The 24,301-nt window shown below is 45.3% G+C and overlaps 2 protein-coding genes across 3 annotated transcripts in view; one reads left to right on the forward strand and one right to left on the reverse strand.

The window, feature by feature from the left end:
• The window catches only part of LOC115112435 (exostosin-2), a 30,737-nt gene extending 16,099 nt beyond the window's left edge, over nucleotides 1-14,638 (forward strand). For both annotated transcript variants that reach the window (XM_029639499.2, XM_029639498.2), the window contains 6 exons: nucleotides 6,463-6,652; nucleotides 10,398-10,564; nucleotides 11,226-11,369; nucleotides 11,678-11,806; nucleotides 13,149-13,231; nucleotides 13,406-14,638. In XM_029639499.2, coding sequence (XP_029495359.1) covers nucleotides 6,463-6,652; nucleotides 10,398-10,564; nucleotides 11,226-11,369; nucleotides 11,678-11,806; nucleotides 13,149-13,231; nucleotides 13,406-13,544 — 852 coding nt within the window. In that variant the 3' untranslated portion in view covers nucleotides 13,545-14,638. The remainder of the gene's footprint in view (nucleotides 1-6,462; nucleotides 6,653-10,397; nucleotides 10,565-11,225; nucleotides 11,370-11,677; nucleotides 11,807-13,148; nucleotides 13,232-13,405) is intronic.
• Nucleotides 14,639-18,029: 3,391 nt separating this feature from the next.
• LOC115112436 (homeobox protein aristaless-like 4) overlaps nucleotides 18,030-24,301 on the reverse strand; it is a 26,607-nt gene continuing 20,335 nt past the window's right edge. The window contains exons 3-4 of the mRNA XM_029639500.2: nucleotides 22,463-22,591; nucleotides 18,030-19,745 (exon numbers count right to left, since the gene is read on the reverse strand). Coding sequence (XP_029495360.1) covers nucleotides 19,425-19,745; nucleotides 22,463-22,591 — 450 coding nt within the window. The 3' untranslated portion in view covers nucleotides 18,030-19,424. The remainder of the gene's footprint in view (nucleotides 19,746-22,462; nucleotides 22,592-24,301) is intronic.

The following is a 24,301-nucleotide window of genomic DNA, read 5'->3' on the forward strand; positions in this document are numbered from 1 at the left end:
TGATCGCCCCCCATCTAGCTTCAGAGTTTGTTCTGTTAGGTGACCTAAACTGGGATATGCTTAACACCCCGGCAGTCCTACAATCTAAGCTAGATGCCCTCAATCTCACACAAATCATCAAGGAACCCACCAGGTACAACCCTAAATCTGTAAACAAGGGCACCCTCATAGACGTCATCCTGACCAATTGGCCCTCCAAATACACCTCCGCTGTCTTCAACCAGGATCTCAGCGATCACTGCCTCATTGCCTGTGACTGCGGCTCCGTAGCGGATAAACGACCACCTCTCATCACTGTCAAACGCTCCCTAAAACACTTCTGTGAGCAGGCCTTTCTAATCGACCTGGCCCGGGTATCCTGGAAGGACATTGACCTCATCCCGTCAGTTGAGGATGCCTGGTCATTCTTTAAAAGTAACTTCCTCACCATTTTAGATAAGCATGCTCCGTTCAAAAAATGCAGAACTAAGAACCGATACAGCCCTTGGTTCACTCCAGACCTGACTGCCCTCGACCAGCACAAAAACATCCTGTTGCGGACTGCAATAGCATCGAATAGTCCCCGCGATATGCAACTGTTAAGGGAAGTCAGGAACCAATACACGCAGTCAGTCAGGAAAGCTAAGGCCAGCTTCTTCAGGCAGAAGTTTGCATCCTGTAGCTCCAACTCCAAAAAGTTCTGGGACACTGTGAAGTCCATGGAGAACAAGAGCACCTCCTCCCAGCTGCCCACTGTACTGAGGCTAGGTAACACGGTCACCACCGATAAATCCATGATTATCGAAAACTTCAACAAGCATTTCTCAACGGCTGGCCATGCCTTCCGCCTGGCTACTCCAACCTCGGCCAACAGCTCCGCCCCCCCCACCCCCGCACAGCTACTCGCCCAAGCCTCTCCAGGTTCTCCTTTACCCAAATCCAGATAGCAGATGTTCTGAAAGAGCTGCAAAACCTGGACCCGTACAAATCAGCTGGGCTTGACAATCTGGACCCTCTATTTCTGAAACTATCCGCCGCCATTGTCGCAACCCCTATTACCAGCCTGTTCAACCTCTCTTTCATATCGTCTGAGATCCCCAAGGATTGGAAAGCTGCCGCAGTCATCCCCCTCTTCAAAGGGGGAGACACCCTGGACCCAAACTGTTACAGACCTATATCCATTCTGCCCTGCCTATCTAAGGTCTTCGAAAGCCAAGTCAACAAACAGGTCACTGACCATCTCGAATCCCACCGCGAATCCCACCGCTGTGCAATCTGGTTTCCGAGCCGGTCACGGGTGCACCTCAGCCACGCTCAAGGTACTAAACGACATCATAACCGCCATCGATAAAAGACAGTACTGTGCAGCCGTCTTCATCGACCTTGCCAAGGCTTTCGACTCAGTCAATCACCATATTCTTATCGGCAGACTCAGTAGCCTCGGTTTTTCGGATGACTGCCTTGCCTGGTTCACCAATTACTTTGCAGACAGAGTTCAGTGTGTCAAATCGGAGGGCATGCTGTCCGGTCCTCTGGCAGTCTCTATGGGGGTGCCACAGGGTTCAATTCTCGAGTCGACTCTTTTCTCTGTATATATCAATGATGTTGCTCTTGCTGCGGGCGATTCCAAACGAGCTTCAATGCCATACAACACTCCTTCCGTGGCCTCCAACTGCTCTTAAACGCTAGTAAAACCAAATGCATGCGGTCAACCGTTCGCTACCTGCACCCGCACGCCTGACCAGCATCACCAACTGAATATGTGGACATCTATAAGTACCTAGGTGTCTGGCTAGACTGTAAACTCTCCTTCCAGACTCATATCAAACATCTCCAATCGAAAATCAAATCAAATGAAGAGTCGGCTTTCTATTCCGCAACAAAGCCTCCTTCACTCACGCCGCCAAACTTACCCTAGTAAAACTGACTATCTTACCGATCCTCGACTTCGGCGATGTCATCTACAAAATTGCTTCCAACACTCTACTCAGCAAACTGGATGCAGTTTATCACAGTGCCATCCGTTTTGTCACTAAAGCACCTTATACCACCCACCACTGCGACTTGTATGCTCTAGTCGGCTGGCCCTCGCTACATATTCGTCGCCAGACCCACTGGCTCCAGGTCATCTACAAGTCCATGCTAGGTAAAGCTCCGCCTTATCTCAGTTCACTGGTCACGATGGCAACACCCATCCGTAGCACGCGCTCCAGCAGGTGTGTCTCACTGATCATCCCTAAAGCCAACACCTCATTTGGCCGCCTTTCATTCCAGTTCTCTGCTGCCTGTGACTGGAACGAATTGCAAAAATCGCTGAAGTTGGAGACTTTTTATCTCCCTCACCAACTTCAAACATCTGCTATCTGAGCAGCTAACCGATCGCTGCTGCTGTACATAGTCTATCGGTAAATAGCCCACCCATTTATACCTACCTCATCCCCATACTGTTTTTATTTATTTACTTTTCTGCTCTTTTGCACACCAATATCTCTACCTGTACATGACCATCTATCACTCCAGTGTTAATCTGCAAAATTGTAATTATTCGCCTACCTCCTCATGCCTTTTGCACACAATGTATATAGACTCTCCCTTTTTTTTCCTACTGTGTTATTGACTTGTTCATTGTTTACTCCATGTGTAACTCTGTGTTGTCTGTTCACACTGCTATGCTTTATCTTGGCCAGGTCGCAGTTGCAAATGAGAACTTGTTCTCAACTAGCCTACCTGGTTAAATAAAGGTGAAATAAATAAATAAAATAAAAGGCGATGAGTTGGAAATCAACCAGCCCCAGAATTTCCACTTCCTGTTTGGAAGTTTGCCTGCCATATGAGTTCTGTTATACTCAGACATCATTCAAACAGTGTTAGAAACTTCAGAGTTTTCTATCCAATACTAATAATAATATGCTTACAGTGGGGCAAAAAAGTATTTAGTCAGCCACCAATTGTGCAAGTTCTCCCACTTAAAAAGATGGGAAAGGCCTGTAATGTTCATCATAGGTACACTTCAACTATGACAGACAAAATGAGAGAAAAAATCCAGATAATCACATTGTAGGATTTTTAATGAATTTATTTGCAAATTATGGTGGAAAATAAGTATTTGGTCAATAACAAAAGTTTATCTCAATACTTACAATATACCATTTGTTGGCAATGACAGAGGTCAAACGTTTTCTGTAAGTCTTCACAAGGTTTTCACACACTGTTGCTGGTATTTTGGCCCATTCCTCCATGCAGATCTCCTCTAGAGCAGTGATGTTTTGGGGCTGTTGCTGGGCAACACAGACTTTCAACTCCATCCAAAGATTTTCTATGGGGTTGAGATCTGGAGACTGGCTAGGCCACTCCAGGACCTTGAAATGCTTCTTACGAAGCCACTCCTTCGTTGCCCGGGCGGTGTGTTTGGGATCATTGTCATGCTGAAAAACCCAGCCACGTTTTCACTCAAAATCTCACGATACATGGCCCCATTCATTCTTTCCTTTACATGGATCAGTCGTCTTGGTCCCTTTGCAGAAAAACAGCCACAAAGCATGATGTTTCCACCCCCATGCTTCACAGTAGGCATGGTGTTCTTTGGATGCAACTCAGCATTCTTTGTCCTCCAAACACAACGAGTTGAGTTTTTACCAAAAAGTTATATTTTGGTTTCATCTGACCATATGACATTCTCCCAATCTTCTTCTGGATCATCCAAATGCTCTCTAGCAAACTTCAGACGGGCCTGGACATGTACTGGCTTAAGCAGGACGACACGTCTGGCACTGCAGGATTTGAGTCCCTGGCGGCGTAGTAGTGTGTTACTGATGGTAGGCTTTGTTACTTTGGTCCCAGCTCTCTGCAGGTCATTCACTAGGCCCCCCCGTGTGGTTCTGGGATTTTTTCTCATCGTTCTTGTGATCATTTTGACCCCACGGGGTGAGATCTTGCGTGGAGCCCCAGATCGAGGGAGATTATCAGTGGTCTTGTATGTCTTCCATTTCCTAATAATTGCTCCCACAGTTGATTTCTTCAAACCAAGCTGCCTACCTATTGCAGATTGTCTTCCCAGCCTGGTGCAGGTCTACAATTTTGTTTCTGGTGTCCTTTGACAGTTCTTTGGTCTTGGCCATAGTGAAGTTTGGAGTGTGACTGTTTGAGGTTGTGGACAGGTGTCTTTTATACTGATAACAAGTTCAAACAGGTGCCATTAATACAGGTAATGAGTGGAGGACAGAGGAGCCTCTTAAAGAATAAGTTATAGGTCTGTGAGAGACAGAAATCTTGCTTGTTTGTAGGTGACCAAATACTTATTTTCCACCATAATTTGCAAATAAATTCATTAAAAATCCTACAATGTGATTTTCTGGATTTGTTTTTTCTCATTTTGTCTGTCATAGTTGAAGTGTACCTATGATGAAAATTACAGGCCTCTCATCTTTTTAAGTGGGTGAACTTGCACAATTGGTGGCTGACTAAATACTTTTTTGCCCCACTGTATATTACCATCTTGGACAGAGTAGGAGGCAGTTCACTATGGGCACGCAATTCATCCAAAGTGAAAATGCTGCCCCCTATCCCAATAAAGTTAAATGGGCCAAGAAACCTGGCCAGACGATACCTTCACTGGTAGAGAGCAGACGAAGCCTGCACTGTGAATGTGCTCATATCAGGACTCTTGAGAAGATGTGACGGCTGCACCATCTCTGCTTCTCCTAATCCCTGGTATGCAATCATCACGCATACAAACTACACACCACACAAATCAAACGCCCCCTGCTGGCTAGATGGGCCTACCTCCAGTCATCACCGGAGCTGCTGTTACTTCCACTTTGCCTTGGGAAATCGTTTGTTATTGAGGAGAAAACACTTTGTCAAACACTCAAATGCCATGTTGTTCTCGATGTTGTATTATGAGGATGTTTACAATGATTTGCATCAATTTACTTTTCCTAACATCACCACAATAATGTGTAGCCTAAATCACCCAAATGGCTGCATGCTCCTGTTTTGTGTAAATTGATCATTGTAAGCAGTGAACTCAATTTAACTAATTAACATTGGAGAAGTGGCTGTCTTTCTTTCATCATGTTTATGTCATCTGACAAATGACTTCAGTGGTCCCTTTCCTCTTCTCTTCATCTCACCACTTATGTGTCACCGTGTTTAGTTTAATTATTTCCCCCTCTCCTTGTATGTCAGTGTGTCACCACCACAGAGAAGTTGAGTTGTTTTGTTGGTGAGGACTGACTGATGTAGGGTATATGAGGTGACCATGTTTATGGTGACAGACATGGTGGACGCCGTTGGAAGAGCCACAGAAACACCAGTCTGTCTGTGGTCACCTGTCTGCAGCAGAACAGAGAAGCACTTCAAGAAGCCCACACTTTTATTTCAAATCTCCAATCCCTCCCTATGAGGTTAGCACATGTCTCTAGTGGAGGTCTGGAGGCTTTGGGGGCCTTTTATACAGTTGATTAAGTCAGCTGCAACTTCCTTTATTTAGTTATGCTACTGTTGTAGTGTTTGACAGTTAATTAAGGGTTAAAACCATATTATCCAGTCAACATAATGCTCCTGCTAACAGAGAACGGTAGCGTTGAAGTTGACCCTGTAGTTGAGAGAACCTGCATTGTAGAGCACTTTAAGCTGCTCCAGTGAGTCTCCGTGTCGCATGTTGACATTGTTACTCTTGTATAATTGCATTACTCAATGTCAATTGTCTATATGTTAGTTCAGAGGTCTGGATTGAGTGTTTCTCTGTCTCCGTGTGTGTGTGTGTGCCTCCTCGTGTCAGTATTTTCTTTTACAGCGTCACTTGATCTAGGCTAGGGTCTGTGCATCTTCCAGAGTTAACGGGCCATTTTAAGACGGGGCCAGGAAGAGGAGCCAAGTCCCACACTGGCAGTAGACAGCCGCTGACACAGTCGCCTGCATCGCCCTGCTTCCCTCTCTCCACCCTGTGTCCCCCCCCCCTCCCCTCTTGAACTCATCTGGACCCCTGCTGCATGGAGCTCACTAGAGCTTCATGACAAAACATCACTTATAACATCCCAAAGCAGCAGTGTAGAAACAGCAGGAGAGGCCAAGACTTCCAAGTCAGTGTGTGGACGCAACTTACACATGTACCTGAGATGAGGTTGGAGCTCTTTGTCTCCGTCTTACACACTCTCTAAGCTGTGCTCCTGAAGCAGCTCAGCTACCGCTCGTTTTTTATAGTGTGCTTGGCATTCCAGATCACTTCACACTGGGTGCTTGGCATTCCCTTTTGTGAGTCTATTCATCTTTCAAATGAATTAATAGATGATTCCTGTTCCCTAGTAAAAACCATTGTCTGGAAATCACTGCAGGTGACATTATTGCTGAATCAAGAAATGAAATGGCATGTTTAAATCACGATGGAAAATGTGACGCGGGCCAGGATGGCAGACAGATGAAGGCATACGTCTGCATTGTAGGAGAGAGTGACTAACCTTTTTGGTCTCTTGTCCTCTGTAGAAGTGGTCGAGTGTGAACAGCCCTCTGTTCCTGCCTCTCATCCCACCGAGGTCCCCAGGATTCACTGCTGTGGTGCTGACCTACGACCGTATCGAGAGCCTCTTCCGGGTCATCACTGAGATCTCCAAGGTTCCCAGCTTGGCCAAGCTGCTAGTGGTGTGGAACAACCAGAATAAGAGTCCCCCTGAAGGTGAGCCCTAGGCTGTATTCATTAGCGCACACGGTAGGGTAACATTTTGCAACAATTTTTTTTGGGGGGGGACTAAAATAAGTTTCTTATTGGACAGGTTCAGGTAGTCCCTCTCCATTTTGGTAGATGTTCTTCTGTTTGGTTCCTAGTGAATACACCTCTGATTCTGACCCTCCCTTCCCCATACTGTTCATTAAACTCATTATTGATTCAAATATTACCCTTAAACAAGCACACCAGCAATAGGAGTTTTCATGAGTTAACCTTTTCAGTGACAACGATGATGCTTTGTTGGATATTCAAAGATGGGATATTAGTGTTCTGTCAGATTGCCTTCATAGCTACCATAGAGTCAAAATATATGTTCACTGTTTAGAGATCGACTGAAGTTGGCAGATCGATACACACAAGGAATGGGAAAGTGGCTGAACACTCCATGTTAGCTGCCAACTTGATGTGAGAAGAAGTGGTTATTTCACCATGCCATGGTTTAATACACAAAATGGAGCTCTTGATGTGTACCAGATGAGTGATAACAGCTTCAGCAGCCAAGACTCGTCTCTCTATAAGTTTAGACCCTGAAAAGCATGACATGCTCGAGGCTGGAGCCAAACCTCTCTCTGGCTTTTCTTCGTGTTGAGAATCAGGAAACTGGAGCAGCTCCGTGGCATGTTGCTGCCGGTCGGACAGAAAAACATCCTCCTACCCACCCCCCTCGGTGCTGCAGCAGCCACCTCATTCTAACCTTCCGATGTCAACAGGTCTCCTCGGTACTGGCAAGCCAGACGACGTAGAGGCCTTTCATTCATGTTGATATACTGTCCACTACAGACACTTCATCAAACAGTGTGCAGTGTTCTGCTAGTGCTGCCTGCCTGTCCTCCTGCCACAGCCCTCATTTAGAGCCCATTAGAGATGTTTCAGAGTAAGCTGATCAGTGTTCTGCTAGTGCTGCCTGCCTGTCCTCCTGCCACAGCCCTCATTTAGAGCCCATTAGAGATGTTTCAGAGTAAGCTGATCAGTGTTCTGCTAGTGCTGCCTACCTGTCCTCCTGCCACAGCCCTCATTTAGAGCCCATTAGAGATGTTTCAGAGTAAGCTGATCAGTGTTCTGCTAGTGCTGCCTGCCTGTCCTCCTGCCACAGCCCTCATTTAGAGCCCATTAGAGATGTTTCAGAGTAAGCTGATCAGTGTTCTGCTAGTGCTGCCTGCCTGTCCTCCTGCCACAGCCCTCATTTAGAGCCCATTAGAGATGTTTCAGAGTAAGCTGATCAGTGTTCTGCTAGTGCTGCCTGCCTGTCCTCCTGCCACAACCCTCATTTAGAGCCCATTAGAGATGTTTCAGAGTAAGCTGATCAGTGTTCTGCTAGTGCTGCCTGCCTGTCCTCCTGCCACAGCCCTCATTTAGAGCCCATTAGAGATGTTTCAGAGTAAGCTGATCAGTGTTCTGCTAGTGCTGCCTGCCTGTCCTCCTGCCACAGCCCTCATTTAGAGCCCATTAGAGATGTTTCAGAGTAAGCTGATCAGTGTTCTGCTAGTGCTGCCTGCCTGTCCTCCTGCCACAACCCTCATTTAGAGCCCATTAGAGATGTTTCAGAGTAAGCTGATCAGTGTTCTGCTAGTGCTGCCTGCCTGTCCTCCTGCCACAGCCCTCATTTAGAGCCCATTAGAGATGTTTCAGAGTAAGCTGATATTAGTCATTATTTATTGTGGCTTTCGCTCTAATGATTCCTCTTAACAAGGCGATTTAGGTATGCGGCTGTTTATGGCGCCCCTTAACACTGACAGCTCAGGGAACGGCAGGGAATGAAATCTATCCTCTGCAGTTGTGTAATGTAATGAAGCAGCGGGCCACTTTGAAGCTCACTCTAATGGCCCAGTGTAGCCTTTGATTAGAGGCGTCAGTGGAGCCTGGCCAGAGCTTTGTGACCCATTAGAATTAACAAGGGGCCGTTCATGGGTCAACTCAGGGTCTCTGCTTGGGATGAGGACGGATTTCCTCCTCATCCTCACAAGGCCTGATTGTGTTTATTTCAAGTGGCCATAAGCTGCCGCCTCAAGTCCTGCGCGTTTGGCATTTTAACAAGGTGCTGCTTGGGAGCCTAAGTCTTGGAGTACTAAGATAAAGTCCACAACATAGAATTGTGTTTTATCTTCTGCTTCTGACATGCACAGAGATTGTACTGTGTTTGGATGTCATGATTAACTTCAGTTTATTTGTTCACTCATACAATCTTAGCATTATGACCTGAAGAAACCTGTTTTTCTCATCGGTCAAAGACAGTTATGGAGCTGCAGAGCATGGAGACAGAGGTAGCTACAGGAGAGATGGGGATTGCAGAAGGATTCTATTTTTCTGTAGTGGAGAGGATCTCCTGGTTAGCCCAGGAAAATGTCCCAAAATGAGAAGCAAAGTAGATGGGCTTCCAGCAGCCAGAAGATGTTTCAGTATGTGTGTGCAAACCGATACCAAAAGAATAGGCCAGGTTGTACTGATTCAATCAGATCTAAGCTGATTTTGCACTGCACTCATCTCCCTGCTCATCTTTGGAAAAGGAAGAGAGGGGGGAAGAGAGAGGAAAGCACTTGAATATATCACAGCAGTTCTCCCGTTGACAGTTTAGTGTGGAGACGTTCAGAGCTCGTCGGTGGGAGCGCTGCCTGCTTGTCAGGCCCCAGTTAGAGCCTTAATGGGGTGACACATTCTGTGCCATCTGTCTGACTGCTCCGTGCCATGGACACTTCCCAAGCTCACTAAACACTACTTTTAAAAAAGAGGAAGAGGAATCTTGGTGTGGTCAGGCTTGCACATGATTCAAGTTGGCGTTGCGATTCGAGTCAGTGATTAGTTTTACTGCTAGCGTACTTTTCCACTAGGATTGCCATTTTGAAACATCTCCCTTGATGGCAACCCAACTCCACTCCTCTTCAACTGAAGTCTAGATGTTAGTTTGACCTAGAAAACTGTCAGTCTGGTTTGATGTCCTAGGTGTAGGTGGGTGATGCAATATATACTGTCAGATTTGGAATGTGTGGACGTAATTTTCAGTTTACTTAATGTCTTGCAGCTTCTCAAGTAGCACACAATGCTAACTGACCCGTTTGCCACGGTCTCCATTTGCATTGATCGAATGGATTTCTCTGACCTGTCTGTATAATGTAGTCTTATCACTCATATTCCCTTGGTCTCTGTCCCTTGATTAGATTCTCTGACCTGTCTGTATAATGTAGTCTTATCACTCATATTCCCTTGGTCTCTGTCCCTTGATTAGATTCTCTGACTTGTCTGTATTGTAGTCTTATCACTCATATTCCCTTGGTCTCTGTCCCTCAATTAGATTCTCTGACCTGTCTGTATAATGTAGTCTTATCACTCATATTCCCTTGGTCTCTGTCCCTCGATTAGATTCTCTGACCTGTCTGTATAATGTAGTCTTATCACTCATATTCCCTTGGTCTCTGTCCCTCGGTTAGATTCTCTGACCTGTCTGTATAATGTAGTCTTATCACTCATATTCCCTTGGTCTCTGTCCCTCGGTTAGATTCTCTGACCTGTCTGTATAATGTAGTCTTATCACTCATATTCCCTTGGTCTCTGTCCCTCGGTTAGATTCTCTGACCTGTCTGTATAATGTAGTCTTATCACTCATATTCCCTTGGTCTCTGTCCCTCGGTTAGATTCTCTGACCTGTCTGTATAATGTAGTCTTATCACTCATATTCCCTTGGTCTCTGTCCCTCGGTTAGATTCTCTATGGCCGAAGATTGCAGCGCCTCTCAAGGTGGTGCGCACCAAAGAGAACAAGCTCAGCAACCGCTTCTTCCCCTACGACGAGATCGAGACTGAGGCCGTGCTGGCCATCGACGATGACATCATCATGCTGACATCTGACGAACTGCAGTTTGGCTACGAGGTGAGAGAGAGGATGCCCTGTATCACGCCTGGGAGATGTCACCCCAAATGTTTGATCTTTGGCTTAGTGCATTCATACTGGCAGGTAAACGCAGGCCACTTAGAGCTGACCCCAGAGTTTAAACTCATCCAGGGAGCTTAAGTCAGCCTCCAGTAAGGCTATATGTGAGGCGGCTGCCGGGTGCTGGAGATATGTTTGATGTGTGACATGGTGACAGGCCAGAGCTGATGCTGTCCATGCCTACAGCCCAGCTTGGCACTCACCTGAAGGCATTTAGGACCTATTGAGACAATTGAGGACAATTTGAGGATAATGACATGAAATGAGAGGCAGGCTGCTGTGGGGAAGGAAGGCTGTCTGGCTCTACTGCCTCTCGCCGGGTCCAATAGCGGGACAGGCTGCTGGGCTCCGGTATCCAGTCTCCACACAGAGACTGCCCATCACAGAGAGGGCCTGTAGCTTTCATCTCTTTAAAGTGAACTTTGGGGCACAAAGTATCTCCGTGATGGCGGTCATCTAGCACTACCTTGAAGAAGGTGAAAGGAGGCTACTTGGAATGTTTTTAGTGTTGCCTAATTCCATTAACTTGGAACTTTCCCCAAATTCCTGGAAAAGCTGTAATTTGTGTGTAACAGTCTCTTTCCCCCACCATGTCCCTCAGGTGTGGAGGGAGTTCCCAGACCGGTTGGTGGGGTACCCGGGTCGGCTCCACCTGTGGGACCACGAGATGGGGAAGTGGAAGTACGAGTCTGAGTGGACCAACGAGGTGTCCATGGTTCTGACTGGAGCAGCCTTCTACCACAAGGTTAGCCTCAGACAGAAGCCCCTCCTCCCTCTGTCCCCCTGCCAGGCCCAGTATGGGGAGGGGGCAGGGTTAGGATGGAAGAGTCATAGGTGAGGTTAGGTTATCTGTCTCACTGTCAACCAAAAGCTTTCCTTTTGATTCAAAGCAAATACTTCTGAGAAAACACATCCCTCTTTTCAGAGGTTAGACTCATTTATCATGTCACCAGTGAGTAGGATGACAAATGTATTTCAGTATTTATATCTGCTTGTAGTTTCCACTGCTTGCTGATTTTGATGTTGAGTAACTCTGGCTTCTTTCCTTTCCAGTACTTTAACTACCTGTACACTTACAAGATGCCAGGAGACATCAAGAACTGGGTGGATGCTCATATGAACTGTGAGGATATCGCCATGAACTTCCTGGTGGCCAACATCACTGGCAAAGCCCCCATAAAGGTACAGAACAGTGCACAACGTTGTCCCACCACCTGAACACAACAGTCCTACCCAACCCATTATGCTGACATTATGTCCTTAGGGGGTCAAATTCAATGTTGTATGTTCACCAGAGCCATGGCTTGCGTCCCAAATTGCATTCTATTCCCTATAATAGTGCACTACTTTTGACCAGAACCCTATGGGCCATGGTCCAAATTAGTGAACTTCCTAGTCAATGGGGTGGTATTTGGGATGGAGCTATGTTAATATCTCAGTAGGAGCAGTTCTACAACATGCACCACATAGCAGGAAGCTGAAGGCTGTAACTCTAATTCCACAGAGGTGGAAAAGTCCCAGAATGCAGAAATATTTGTTTCTTCCAGTCCTGTCCTGATAGAGGCTCTGTCTCTGATCAGTTCTCACCCCTCTGTGCCCCCTGATACCTCCCCAACGCAGTGACTGTCCAGGTGCAGAGACCGCCCCTAAAGCCCAGCCTTAACCTCTCTTATCTGGGTGTCACTGACTGCTACTCCCCCTCCGACTATGTTTTCCTAAGCTCACCAGGGCTCACTCACCCCACCGTCAAAGCCATGCCTACTCCCTCCATCTCTCTGCGCCTGCAGTAGGCCCACATATCTCCCACACGTCCTCCTCAGAACTGATCTCCTGTCTGGAGTAAGACAGACTGGTGGGGTGGGTGAGACGGAGGAAGGCCATACATCACCCCTTTAATGAGCATACAGCTGTTTCTCCTCGGTATGCAAGCAGCATGCCGTGGCCTTTTAATGACCACTCAGGTATACAGCAGCACAACATCCTCCCTCAGCGCAACAGCCCTCAATCACACTCTGCTGCAACAACCACTGCTGGACCTGCTGTCACAACTAGCAAGACATCATCTAATGGGTTTATCACATTCTAGAGAACTGCAACTTAAAGAGATATTTCGGGATTTGGTCAATGAAGTCCTTTATCTACTTCCCCAGAGTCAGATGAACTCATGGATAACATTTTTATGTATCTGTCTCCAGTATGAAGGAAGTTGGAGGTAGTTTTGCAAGCCAATGCTAACTATCATTAGCACAATGGTTGGAAGTCTATGGTATCTACTAGCATGCTAACAATTGCACTAAAACTAGTTCGCAACATCCTTCAAAGTGCATACAGAGACATAAAAACAGTATCCACAGATTCATCTGACTCTGGAGAAATAGATCCCTTTAAGCAGTACTGTGATGGTTATAGACTTGTCTCATCAGCACAGGGATTTGATCTCACCACACAGTAGATTCTGTACTGTATGTTTCTTAGTTGTGTAGCAATGGTAGATTGTAAAGGTCCCTGTCCTGGTTCCATTTAGGTGACCCCAAGGAAGAAGTTCAAGTGCCCTGAGTGCACAGCCATTGACGGTCTGTCCCTGGACCAGACACACATGGTAGAGAGGTACGTCCTGCACTGAGCATGCTCATCGCCTAGCAACTCTAGAAATGGTGTGTATATGCCAAATCAATATTCATAGAGGTAGTAGTGGACATACAATATCTGGGCGTGTGTTTTTTTTTTTCTGTGGTTGATTGCCTCAATGTTAACGCCGGTAACTCCTGTACATTTCCCCAGATCGGAGTGCATCAACAAGTTTGCGTCGGTCTTCGGCACCATGCCCCTCAAGGTAGTGGAACACCGTGCAGACCCAGTCCTCTACAAGGACGACTTCCCAGAGAAGCTCAAGAGTTTCCCCAACATCGGCAGTCTCTGACCGGACAGGGCTGTGGCCCAGCAACCCCAAGACACCCATACATACCCAGCATCTTCTAGTTCAGGGGAGACATAGAGTTTATCTGTCCATATAGAACTATCTGAAGGTTGCTGTTGATCTCTGTAGGGTGGGGTTGGGAGCCTGTATTGTTTCCTTTCCTAAATGCTGATTTGAAGTGGTGAGAGTTGAGGTGTGTGCTCATTGGTTGACTAGACAGAATCCACTGTGCGCTGATGAATCCACTGTGCGACAGAGATGACTAGTCTGTGTATGTCCACTGCTGCTGTATTCGAGTCCGAGGCCCCGTGGGCTCTTTGGCTGATCTGGGATCAGTGTATATAAATCACAGCAGTGCTAAATTTTAATGTAGCATGGTGAGTCAGGACTGCTGTCTGCCGCTGTCTGCCAAGCACAGGGTGAGGGGATGTGTAATATGTTGAACACCCGTAGAGATAATATATCCCATGTCATTTATCTCGAACTGATGATTTTTTTTTTATGATAAATAAACATGGAAAAACAAGGTAGTTTAAGAGGGTGCTTCTCGACAAAGGTCATTTCATGGCATGAGCCATTTTTATTTGTTTAGTGTGAGCACTGCAGAGGTGTATGGTCAGCTTTCTCTGCATAGAGGATATATCGCAAATAATATGTACACTATATATTTGCTGCCAATTGATCTACTGCTAACACTTTTCAAAAGAATGACCGGTATCTGGACATTTTAATGACTTTTTTTTTAGTGTTGTGCTGCATAATATATAAACTATTGCAGTAACATCAGTCTGGTATAGTAGGGAAGACACTGTAATTGATGCGGTGACATTGGACTGTCTGCTTCATGGAGATGTAGACACCAGGTTGTACAACTCCCCAATTCTGAAGTCTTTTTGTTTTAGTCTTGCTCATCTCTCTAAAGGAATGTCCTAAGCATTTCAAATTCAAGTCAGCACACTTTTTAAGATGTCAATATTGCCTTTGTTTTTGTTTTTTTACTTTCGTAAGGATTGTTTGTGATAAATGTGTCTCTAAATATATTGACTTTGTAAAGAAATTGGAAGAAATACATGCTAAATAAAGATGTTTTTCATGGCCATGTTATTTGCCTGTGATTAGAGAAAGGAACAATGGCGCTGCCTCACTCCAACTAAGGTGCATGAATTGTGCAAACTAAAGTGAAGAGGAAATTCAGCTACTGGATAACAGGGGAAGTTGATTAGTGCTTGAAAAAAGTTGTCATCGGAAGTGTTCTAGACGTGGAAGACGATATATGCATGTTTAATGGAGTGGTTTTCTCATACACAGGCAGCAGTAGCAGGCCTCTGTGTCTGTCACGCTCTCCGTCCTCCTTTCTGATTTGGTGAAAGCCCAAGTCTGACCAGGGCTGTTGTGACAGCCAGGCCGTGTGCAGCACCACTGTTTAGCCTCGCCTGTCACCTGTTAATATACGCTCCCTAATCCACCCTGTACAATGTCAGCAGTTCAAAGGAACGCTGTTAGTATTTTTGTCGACTTCAATTAGCGTGACATTCTTGGGGGTTGTGCGATCTCATTTCAGCCCTCAAGTCTGAAATGCAGAGGGATTTTAGGCTGTCACTGCAACTGATGCAGTCATGAAACATGAGGTAAATATGTAATGCAAGAAGATGGACGTGCTTCTTTTTTTGGAACCCTCTAGATTTTTATTGATGGCCCTCCCACCCCTCCATCCTAATTATATAGACATCAGTATAAACAACACCAGAATCCCCAAAATCTCCACACATGTTATTATAGTCAGATGTTACCCATTGCTGAGGATATTGTAAAAACTGCTACTCTTAATGACTCCTCAGTCTTGCCATCCTAAAAACATCCCCAGTCTTTAAATGTAGGACCTTTCTGTGAGAATAGGAATCCTTCTGCAGTAGCATCATTCCCACCACACAACAGCATAGAAAAATGGTGAAATATTGAGCTCTGACCTCTTTGACTAAATATGTTTCATTGTTTAAAGGTCCAATGCAGCCTCTTTAATCGCAATGTAAAATAATTTCAGGGTAACAATGAAGTTTCTTAATATGATTTCAATATAAATGGTAAAAAAGAAACAACTTCTTAGCAAAGAGCACTTTCTCAAGCAAGAATTTTGCCAGACTGTCTGGGAGTGGTCTGAATGGGGAGAACTAAACATCAGCTGAAATTGGCAGAGCGGGCTAGAGCTCTCTTAATGGTCTAACTCATTTTATACCAGGCAGGCCAAAACTCCATCCCACCAAAACAGGCTGAAATTTCAGGCGGTCTTTTCAAACTGACATTAACATTAAAAGGCAATTATCATTTTCACTACTTTACAGTATTATTCCAACCTCATCAGGAAATCTATGTAAAACCAGGGAAATCACGTTTTGGACTTGCACTGGACCTTTAAAGAATTGGCGGGAACTATATGAAATCATTCGTGACAATTGAAGCTGCACTTCAATTATCCATAAAAATTGTAGTTGATGCTGTTTTAAAAAATAATTATGTGATGAACAACCGTTTTGCTCTCAATGCTTGTAAAGCAATTTTCTAAAATATGTAAGTGCAATAACTTACTGTACTATAGTAACTCACACAAAATATATATGAGAACATGAACACAAGTAAAAGTATACCATCATTATTAAAAAGCCGTACAATATAGCTTAAAGCCACAAAAACCTTTCAAAATACTTGGAAACTCAACAAACCCCCTTCAGAAGGATCACTCAAAAACCAACCCACAAGTATCTCACAAAGATAACGCAAAACTTTGCATCAAATTAGTAACATTTCAAGGGTCATTGTAAATGACTGTAAATCAGTCCAATTTACATACAAAAATGTTTTTACATGCACACACAACACACAGTTTTATATAAGTATTTACTTATTTTTATTGCCCTGCTTCAGTAGTATTAAAAATGATAGGGGTGGTGTGAAAGGTGACATCATCACCGAGGGACAGACTGGGACCCCTGCAGGCTACAACAGGATGAGCTGATATACAAGCTGTTTCGCAACGACTTAAATTCTGCATATCTGATCAGTTATGGCCCTAAGGCAAGCTGTGCCTCGATTAGGGTAGATGAAAAAGTGAACATTTACATAATAACCTGTGATTCATCCAAGAAGGCTTCATATGGGCTTGTACGTTTCTGCAGTCTTTAACACTGAGCTTTCGATTTTGTCCTCAATCAATAGAGAACTGCAGATAACAGAACATGTCTATAAATAAAGAAATTAAAATGTTTCCAAAAACATGACGAAAACGGTAAACAAATCAACTGTGTCGACCTGAGCTTCATGTGTGTTTGAGCTCTGAGAAGCACCCAACCCAGCACTGTAAACCCTACAAGCCCTAGTCAGAGACAGCTATAGGCCAACCTGAAGCACAGGGCCACTGGCGGCTCTGTCTGTTCTGTCACACAATCCCAGAAAGAATCCCTGTCCACAGATGTCCCAGTGTTAATTAAAAAGGCTGCAGCCTGGCTGTGCGGCTGTGAATGGCCGTAGTGCCGGAGGGGCAGGCATTCGGCCAGAGGAGCGAGAGGGAGAGCCCTAGTGCAGTGTGGGGGCTTCTTTGAAAATGGAGCCATGACAGCTGAGGGGAAGCATGTGCAAGGCATGTTTGTTTTGCATTTATCCCCTGAGCACAGCTGTGTGCACTGTCCTTTTCCTAGAACACCGGAACGCCGTGGCCCGTTCGCACTCCCAGCAACCCCTTAGAGCGGCCTATGAGAGCACAGGGGCCCCATCTCCAGATCTCAGAGGAGCACCTCCAACCACTGAGAGACAAGCCATGTTGTCAGCAGTATGTTCATGCATTAGACTTGAACTGCCATGTAAAACTGGATCCAATCTGAGTTGTCATTTGGAAAGGGTTTCTGATCTACTGTTTGTAGATGTTGACAGTTCATCCTGGATCGTACATAACACTATATCCTAGCAGAGCTACCTAGTGTAGATGCTGACCGTTCATCCTGGATCGTACATAATACTATATCCTAGCAGAGCTACCTAGTGTAGATGCTGACAGTTCATCCTGGATCGTACATAACACTATATCCTAGCAGAGCTACCTAGTGTAGATGCTGACCGTTCATCCTGGATCGTACATAATACTATATCCTAGCAGAGCTACCAAGTGAAAGGGTAAATAATGAGGCTTGTGTTAGAGATGGATTCTCTGCTCAAGGTGCATGGGGTATCATATTTGGCTTCAAATCTATGAGACCTCTTGTTTTGACTTGATCCAAATGGAAACCTTGGGCAAACAGAAAGCCTATAATGCATAAGATAATGGAACACGTCTAGTATTTCTGTCACCTCCGCAAATCGTGACATGGAGCCATCGAAAGCACGGATGCCAGTTTGCCCCCCGCATTGTTCCATGTCCACACTGAGGTGAAGGGACAGGGGATCCGGTTGTTGCCTGGGGGGTCAGGCGAGGCTTTGCATGAAAAGAGACAGTGGTCAACATTGATGGCGTTAGTCAGCATTTTATTATCCCCCTCAATAACTGTATAATCTACAAAAACTGCATAATCTGTATAATCTACACTGCCTCTCTGCTGTTCAAGGCTGCCGCTGGGTGTTATCTCTGGCAATGGGACTGGAGGCCACTTTTCCTGTAACTCCCTAGGTGGAAATGTGAGGAAATGCCAAGGGAGGAAATGGCATGTCCACTTTGAATCTCCTGCTGCAAACAGAGCTGAGCCTGTCTGGTGCTCTCAGACCTGTAGGCCCCAGCAGGCCTGCTGTGCCTCTCTCTCATACTCACACACACCACTTCCTCATCCCCGTCCATCTCTGGCTCAGTGACGGTCCATCAGCGGTGCAAGTAGGGCTCTCTGTCTGCCCGCACTTAAACAAACCTGGATTGATATCTGACATTTAAATGTTGGAAGGTAGCACCAACCTAAAGTATGCTAGTGCTGACCATGCATACCAGAAAGAGTAAGCTACTTTTTAAATGGTTTACATCTTTCCCAAACTGAAGAATATGACTGATTTTATCAGCATTCTTTCAGTTAGTCTGATAGAGATGGATCGGCTTTGGGCTTGACCGTTACCTACACCCCTCTCCTTGAAGTGAAGCTGACCAAAATGACCTAAGGAAACCCAAATGTACACACAGACCCAAATCAGGCCAAATGTATGTAAATATGTGAATATCAGTTTGCAGTTTATGTGGTTAGTTGCATTCGCACACAGTCTGACAGAAAGGGACAAGGGATTCTGTGACAAAACCAGGATCAAAATGAATTAAAAATACACACTTAAATACCGGAAAACAAGAAAGTATAATAACACCTGAACAGAAAAAGCTATGTTGACTCTCACTAGCAGGTGTGTTAGCAGACGCATCTCAATATCTGTACAAACAGCATTACCTGTATTAACTGAATAAGTGCAGGGATTGGTTCAAATCTATTCAGCTTTTTTTAGTTTTTTTTGTTGTGTTATAGTTTATAGCTACTGTATAACCAGCACATTGTTTCCAACAAGCAACCAATTAATTTGTCTCTTTAAGGATAGGTCTGATTCTTGATTTCCTGCTTCTTACCTCGAGCTTTGACTACCTGACTGACTGACTGTTGTTCATCTCTGATGTCCACTGGTCTCTCCCATCAGAGACACAAAGTAAATAAGTTCACTGTCCAGATTTGTTAGTCTCTTTTCTCTCCTCTTCAGCAATTTGCTATGGCTTTTATGGCTTTTATGGCTTTTATGGCTTTTATGGCTTTTATCATCATTATTATTTTAGATTATCAATATTTCTGTTATAGTAGAACAGACGGGCCCCCCTCTGCTTTGGCTTGGATTGGACGTGATGGGGTTCCCAGAGGCCCCTGTCCTGCTGCTGTTGAGGCATCATGTTGCCCAGGAGATGGCTGCACTGTGCTCCTTGGCCTTCATACGCAAGGCGGCGATGCTGGAGGACTTGCGGTCTGGGTCCATGCTGTTCAGATCGTACCCGTTGATCCCTGACCCCATGCCAGGACCCCCAAACAGGCTGCCCATGTGTGTCTGTCCCATGTGACCCCCAGGGTTCGGGACGCCCAGGAAGTCAGATACGCCGCTGCCGGAGTGAGGGTGAGGGGTCATACAGGATGTGACTGAGTCACAGGGCACTACACAGCCTGGTACAGGAGACGCTCCACTGCCGCCACCAATCCATGATGGGTTCTGTATCTGAAACGCAGAGAGAGGACAGTGTCACTTTAAATACCAAAACTATGTGGGTGAGTCAGTGCTTCGTTTTTTCAGACACCCTCTGTGTCTTGTGCACAGAGGGTGCATCTTGTGCACCAGCTTCCACTTGTCTCTTCCTTGGTATTTCGCCCGGCGCGCTCAATGGCTTAAAGATGAGGTAGACCTTTTATGGTAAAACGCTTTACAAATAGGCTATGAAGATCAAGAAGACTATGATACCCACCATCGTCTGTCAAATCGACTTGAATAATTAATTAACCTATCAGCTCTGTGGAGCAACGTTCACATTATGGTCTTCTTGTCCATAGCCTGATATTTGAACGTTGAAAACCCTATTGGAGTGTTGCTGCAGGTCAGTACATAAGTTGAAGGGAAAGACATTTCCCTCCTACCTCAGTCCTTCAACACCTTGCCTGGCTGTCTTAGAAATCTCCATGCTTCCTGTCACCCTCCTCCACGGACAGAGAGAGAGAGCTGCGGTGGTCAGGGAGCTGATAGGGATGTGGGAGTGGGGGTGTTTGAGATGGGGGGGCGGGGTAGTGGTGCTGGAGGCTCGCATGGAGTGGCCAGATGTGCACAGAGCTGCATTCCACAGTATCACACACACACACCTGCCCTCTGACCCTCTGTGCAGATGAATAATACATGGGGGGGGGGGTTCTCTGGGTCTATGTGAGGGTGTGTCTGGCCTGTCACTGGAGCCAGCCTGACCTCACTCTCTGGGGTGCAGACAGAGAGAGGAGAGAACAGGAAGGGGAGCTGCCTCATCTGGGCCTGCTGATCTGTGTATCACAGAGAAAGGCCTCTCCCTCAGCTTGAACTGCTCTCTCAAATCATTTGTCTCTAACACCCAGAAGATGTAAGTAACCCCACTCTCTGCTCCTCCAAGACCTACCTCACCTCTCCACCATGACAGCTGATGGCTGGTGAGCGTTTTGGCACAAACGGTTGCTGTGTTTCAGCCAAGTAGGTGCCACTCATTGGTGGTGGTTGAGGAGAGTTTCCTCCTTACTATGTAAGCATTTTGTTTGAGCATTTGAAAAAACGCTATATATAGTTGAAGTCGGAAGTTTGCATACACCTTAGCCAAATACATTTGAACTCAGTTTTACAGACATTTAATCCAAGTAAAAATTCCCTGTTTTAGTTCAGTTAGGATCACCACTTTATTGTAAGAATGTGAAATGTGAAATGAACAATAGTAGAGAGTGATTTACTTAAGCTTTTATTTCTTTCATCACATTCCCAGTGGATCAGAAGTTTACATACACTCAATTAGTATTTGGTAGCATTGCATTTAAATTGGGTCTAGGGTCAAACATTTCATGTAGCCTTCCACATGCTTCCTGTGAATTTTGGCCCATTCCTCCTGAAAGAGCTGGTGTAACTGAGTCAGGTTTGTAGGCCTGCTTGCTCGCCTACACTTTTTCAGTTCTGCCCACAAATGTTCTATAGGATTGAGGTCAGGGCTTTGTGATGGCCACTCCAATACCTTGACTTTGTTGTCCTTAAGCCATTTTGCCACAACTTTGGAAGTATGCTTGGGGTCATTGTCCATTTGGAAGACCCATTTGGACCAAGCTTTAACTTCCTGACTGATGTCTTGAGATGTTGCTTCAATATATCCACATCATTTTCTGTCCTCGTGATGCCATCTATTTTGTGAAGTGCACCAGTCCCTCCTGCAGCAAAGCACCCCACAAAATGATGCTGCCACCCCCGTGCTTCATGGTTGGGATGGTATTCTTCGGCTTGCAAGCCTCCCCCTTTTCCTCGAAACATAACAATGGCCATTATGGCCAAACAGTTCTATTTTTGTTTCATCAGACCAGAGGACATTTCTCCAAAAAGTCAAATCTTTGTCCCCATGTGCATTTGCAAACTGTGGTCTGGATTTCTTATGGCGGTTATGGAGCAGGGGCTTCTTCCTTGCTGAGCGGCCTTTCAGGTTATGTCGATATAGGACTCGTTTTACTGTGGATATAGATACTTTTGTACCTGTTTCCTCCAGCATCTTCACAAGGTCCTTTGCTGTTGTTCTGGGATTGATTTGTACTTTTTGCACCAAAGTACGTTCACAGAACATGTCTCCTTCCTGAGCGGTATGACGGCTGCGTGGTCCCATGGTGTTTATACTTGCGTACTATTGTTTGTACAGATGAATGTGGTACCTTCAGGCATTTGGAAATTGCTCCCAAGGATGAACCAGACTTGTGGAGGTCTACAATTTTTTTCTGAGGTCTTGGCTGATTTCTTTTGATTTTCCCATGATGTCAAGCAAACAGGCACTGAGTTTGAAGGTTGATCTTGAATTACATCTACAGGTACACCTCCAATTGACTCAAATGTTGTCAATTAGCCTATCAGAAGCTTCTAAAGCCATGACATCATTTTCTGGAATTTTCCAAGCTGTTTAAAGGCACAGTCAACTTAGTGTATGTACACTTCTGACCCACTGGAATTGTGATACAATGAATTATAAGTTAAATAATCTGTCTGTAAACAATTGTTGGAAAAATGACTTGTGTCATGCATGAAGTAGATGTCCTAACCAACTTGCCAAAACTAGTTTGTTAACAAGAAATTTGTGGAGTGGTTGAAAAACGAGTTTTAATGATTCCAACCTAAGTGTATGTAAACTTCCGACTTCAACTGTAAATACATTGAATTACTGTATTATTTATTATAATTATTACCTGTGCATAGTTCTCAGGTCTGGCTAGAAGAGGCAGCTCGTACGCCGTGGAGAAGTGTGTCCTGACCTGCTGCATCTGACCAAAGCGCTCCCTCTTCCTCCATTTGGCTCGGCGATTCTGGAACCACACCTGCTGGGCAAAGGTCAGGACTGAGTCACATAGTCACATAAGATCCATAGATATATATCGTAAAACATTTTGAGCATAGTTCAAAACTGAAAGAAGAATATAGTCAGTCATACATTTTTTCCCTGAACATCCAATAGAACTAAAATAATATGTAGGCCTACAGTATAATATACAAAGCACATAACTTGCACAAACACTGTTGTGATTATAATTGTGGTGCTGTTCTGTGTCTTTTGGCTGTAAGGGGAGGAAAGAGACTGCCATGTGTCTCTCAAGCCTGGGGCTCAGTGAGGCTGGGTGAACTGTGAGCAAGCACTATACAGCAGCATGGTCTGGCACCTGAGAAACAGTCCAGGAACCTCCAGGGTTGGCCTGGCAGGGGAATCACAGAGAAGGGGACTCTACCCCTGAGCCCTGGGCCTGGGCCTGTGTGCATGGCTTATTTTTTACAGTCTCCCTCTCTCAGAGAAAGCAGAGACCTGGCTGGAGTTTGACATCTGGGGGAGTTGACAGGCCTTGTGAAGGCCTCCTCTGAGTTCCCCTCCTATCAGCGCCATCAGCAGCAGGAGGTTGGGATGGAGGGGGCGATGTGGAGGGGAGATGGGGAGTTAGTGGGGAGTTAGTGGGGCCGGGCGGAGGTAGTACTGGACCCAGTAAGACTGAAGCATTAAACTTTCCACCACTTCTCAGGAGAATGCCTTTCTGATAGATACAAACAACACTATTATTTTCTGTATGGGAAAAGGGTTCTGAGGATCACAGCCAAAGTGACTGTTCTATCTGCACAGACATCAATGTGCCGAAACTCTCAGTGGAAAAAAATGAAAGTATGTGCTGCTCTGTAGATAACTGTTCTATCTGCACAGACATCAATGTGCCGAAAGCAAACAAACTATTCTTAAGCTTATAGTCTCAAAAGCAGCCAGAAATTCCTTTCCCTGTGATCCATCTGACTCTCAGATTAACTCCATCTACTGTATTTATTGATTCGTGAAGTGGAGGCCTATTCAAAGGGGGAGCCCCCCTTTGAGTTTGATCTTGGTTCTGAGGATGAGCCTTTGGTCAATCAGTTTGTGGTTTACACAGCCACTGCCATACAATTTTCCCTCTCTGCAACCAAGTACACACATACACATGCGTACGCACACACACACACACATGCACACACACACACTTTCAGAGGTATAATTAAAAATAGGGTGAAGTAATAAATCCGCTGGTCTGATTCCCTGGGCGGGTGGGCAATTAGAGAGGAGAGGAGAAAGGATCTCTAGGTCTCTAATACAGACAATGTGGAGACTTGAGTACTCAAAACAAAACGTTCACAGACCCTTCCCTCCCTTTCTTTGTCTTCTGACAGGAACAGGGCAATTTTCTCATGACAAAAGTGTGCTGTAATTACCTTTGACATCTGAACCTAAAACGGTTGTTTATTGAAAGCATTATTGTGTTTCAATTTCCATCAAAGCTGGTGAAAGTGATCTGAATAGAGTCGGTCTCAGATGGACTTAGGCCTGGCGCCCTCCCCCACACAACGTCATAGGACCTATCTCAGAGCTGGGTAACCTGATATCAGCCTGACTCTGATTGCACTTTATGTCAAGGCACAGAGCACAGAGAGCACTGTCCCTCAGCTTCACATAGTCTGTTTAGAAAGCTTTACTCACTGATTACTCTGATACAGGGAATATATGGGCAGGACATGGTATC

The sequence above is a fragment of the Oncorhynchus nerka genome, linkage group LG27 (assembly GCF_034236695.1).
Source record: "Oncorhynchus nerka isolate Pitt River linkage group LG27, Oner_Uvic_2.0, whole genome shotgun sequence".
NCBI classification, from domain to species: domain Eukaryota; kingdom Metazoa; phylum Chordata; class Actinopteri; order Salmoniformes; family Salmonidae; genus Oncorhynchus; species Oncorhynchus nerka.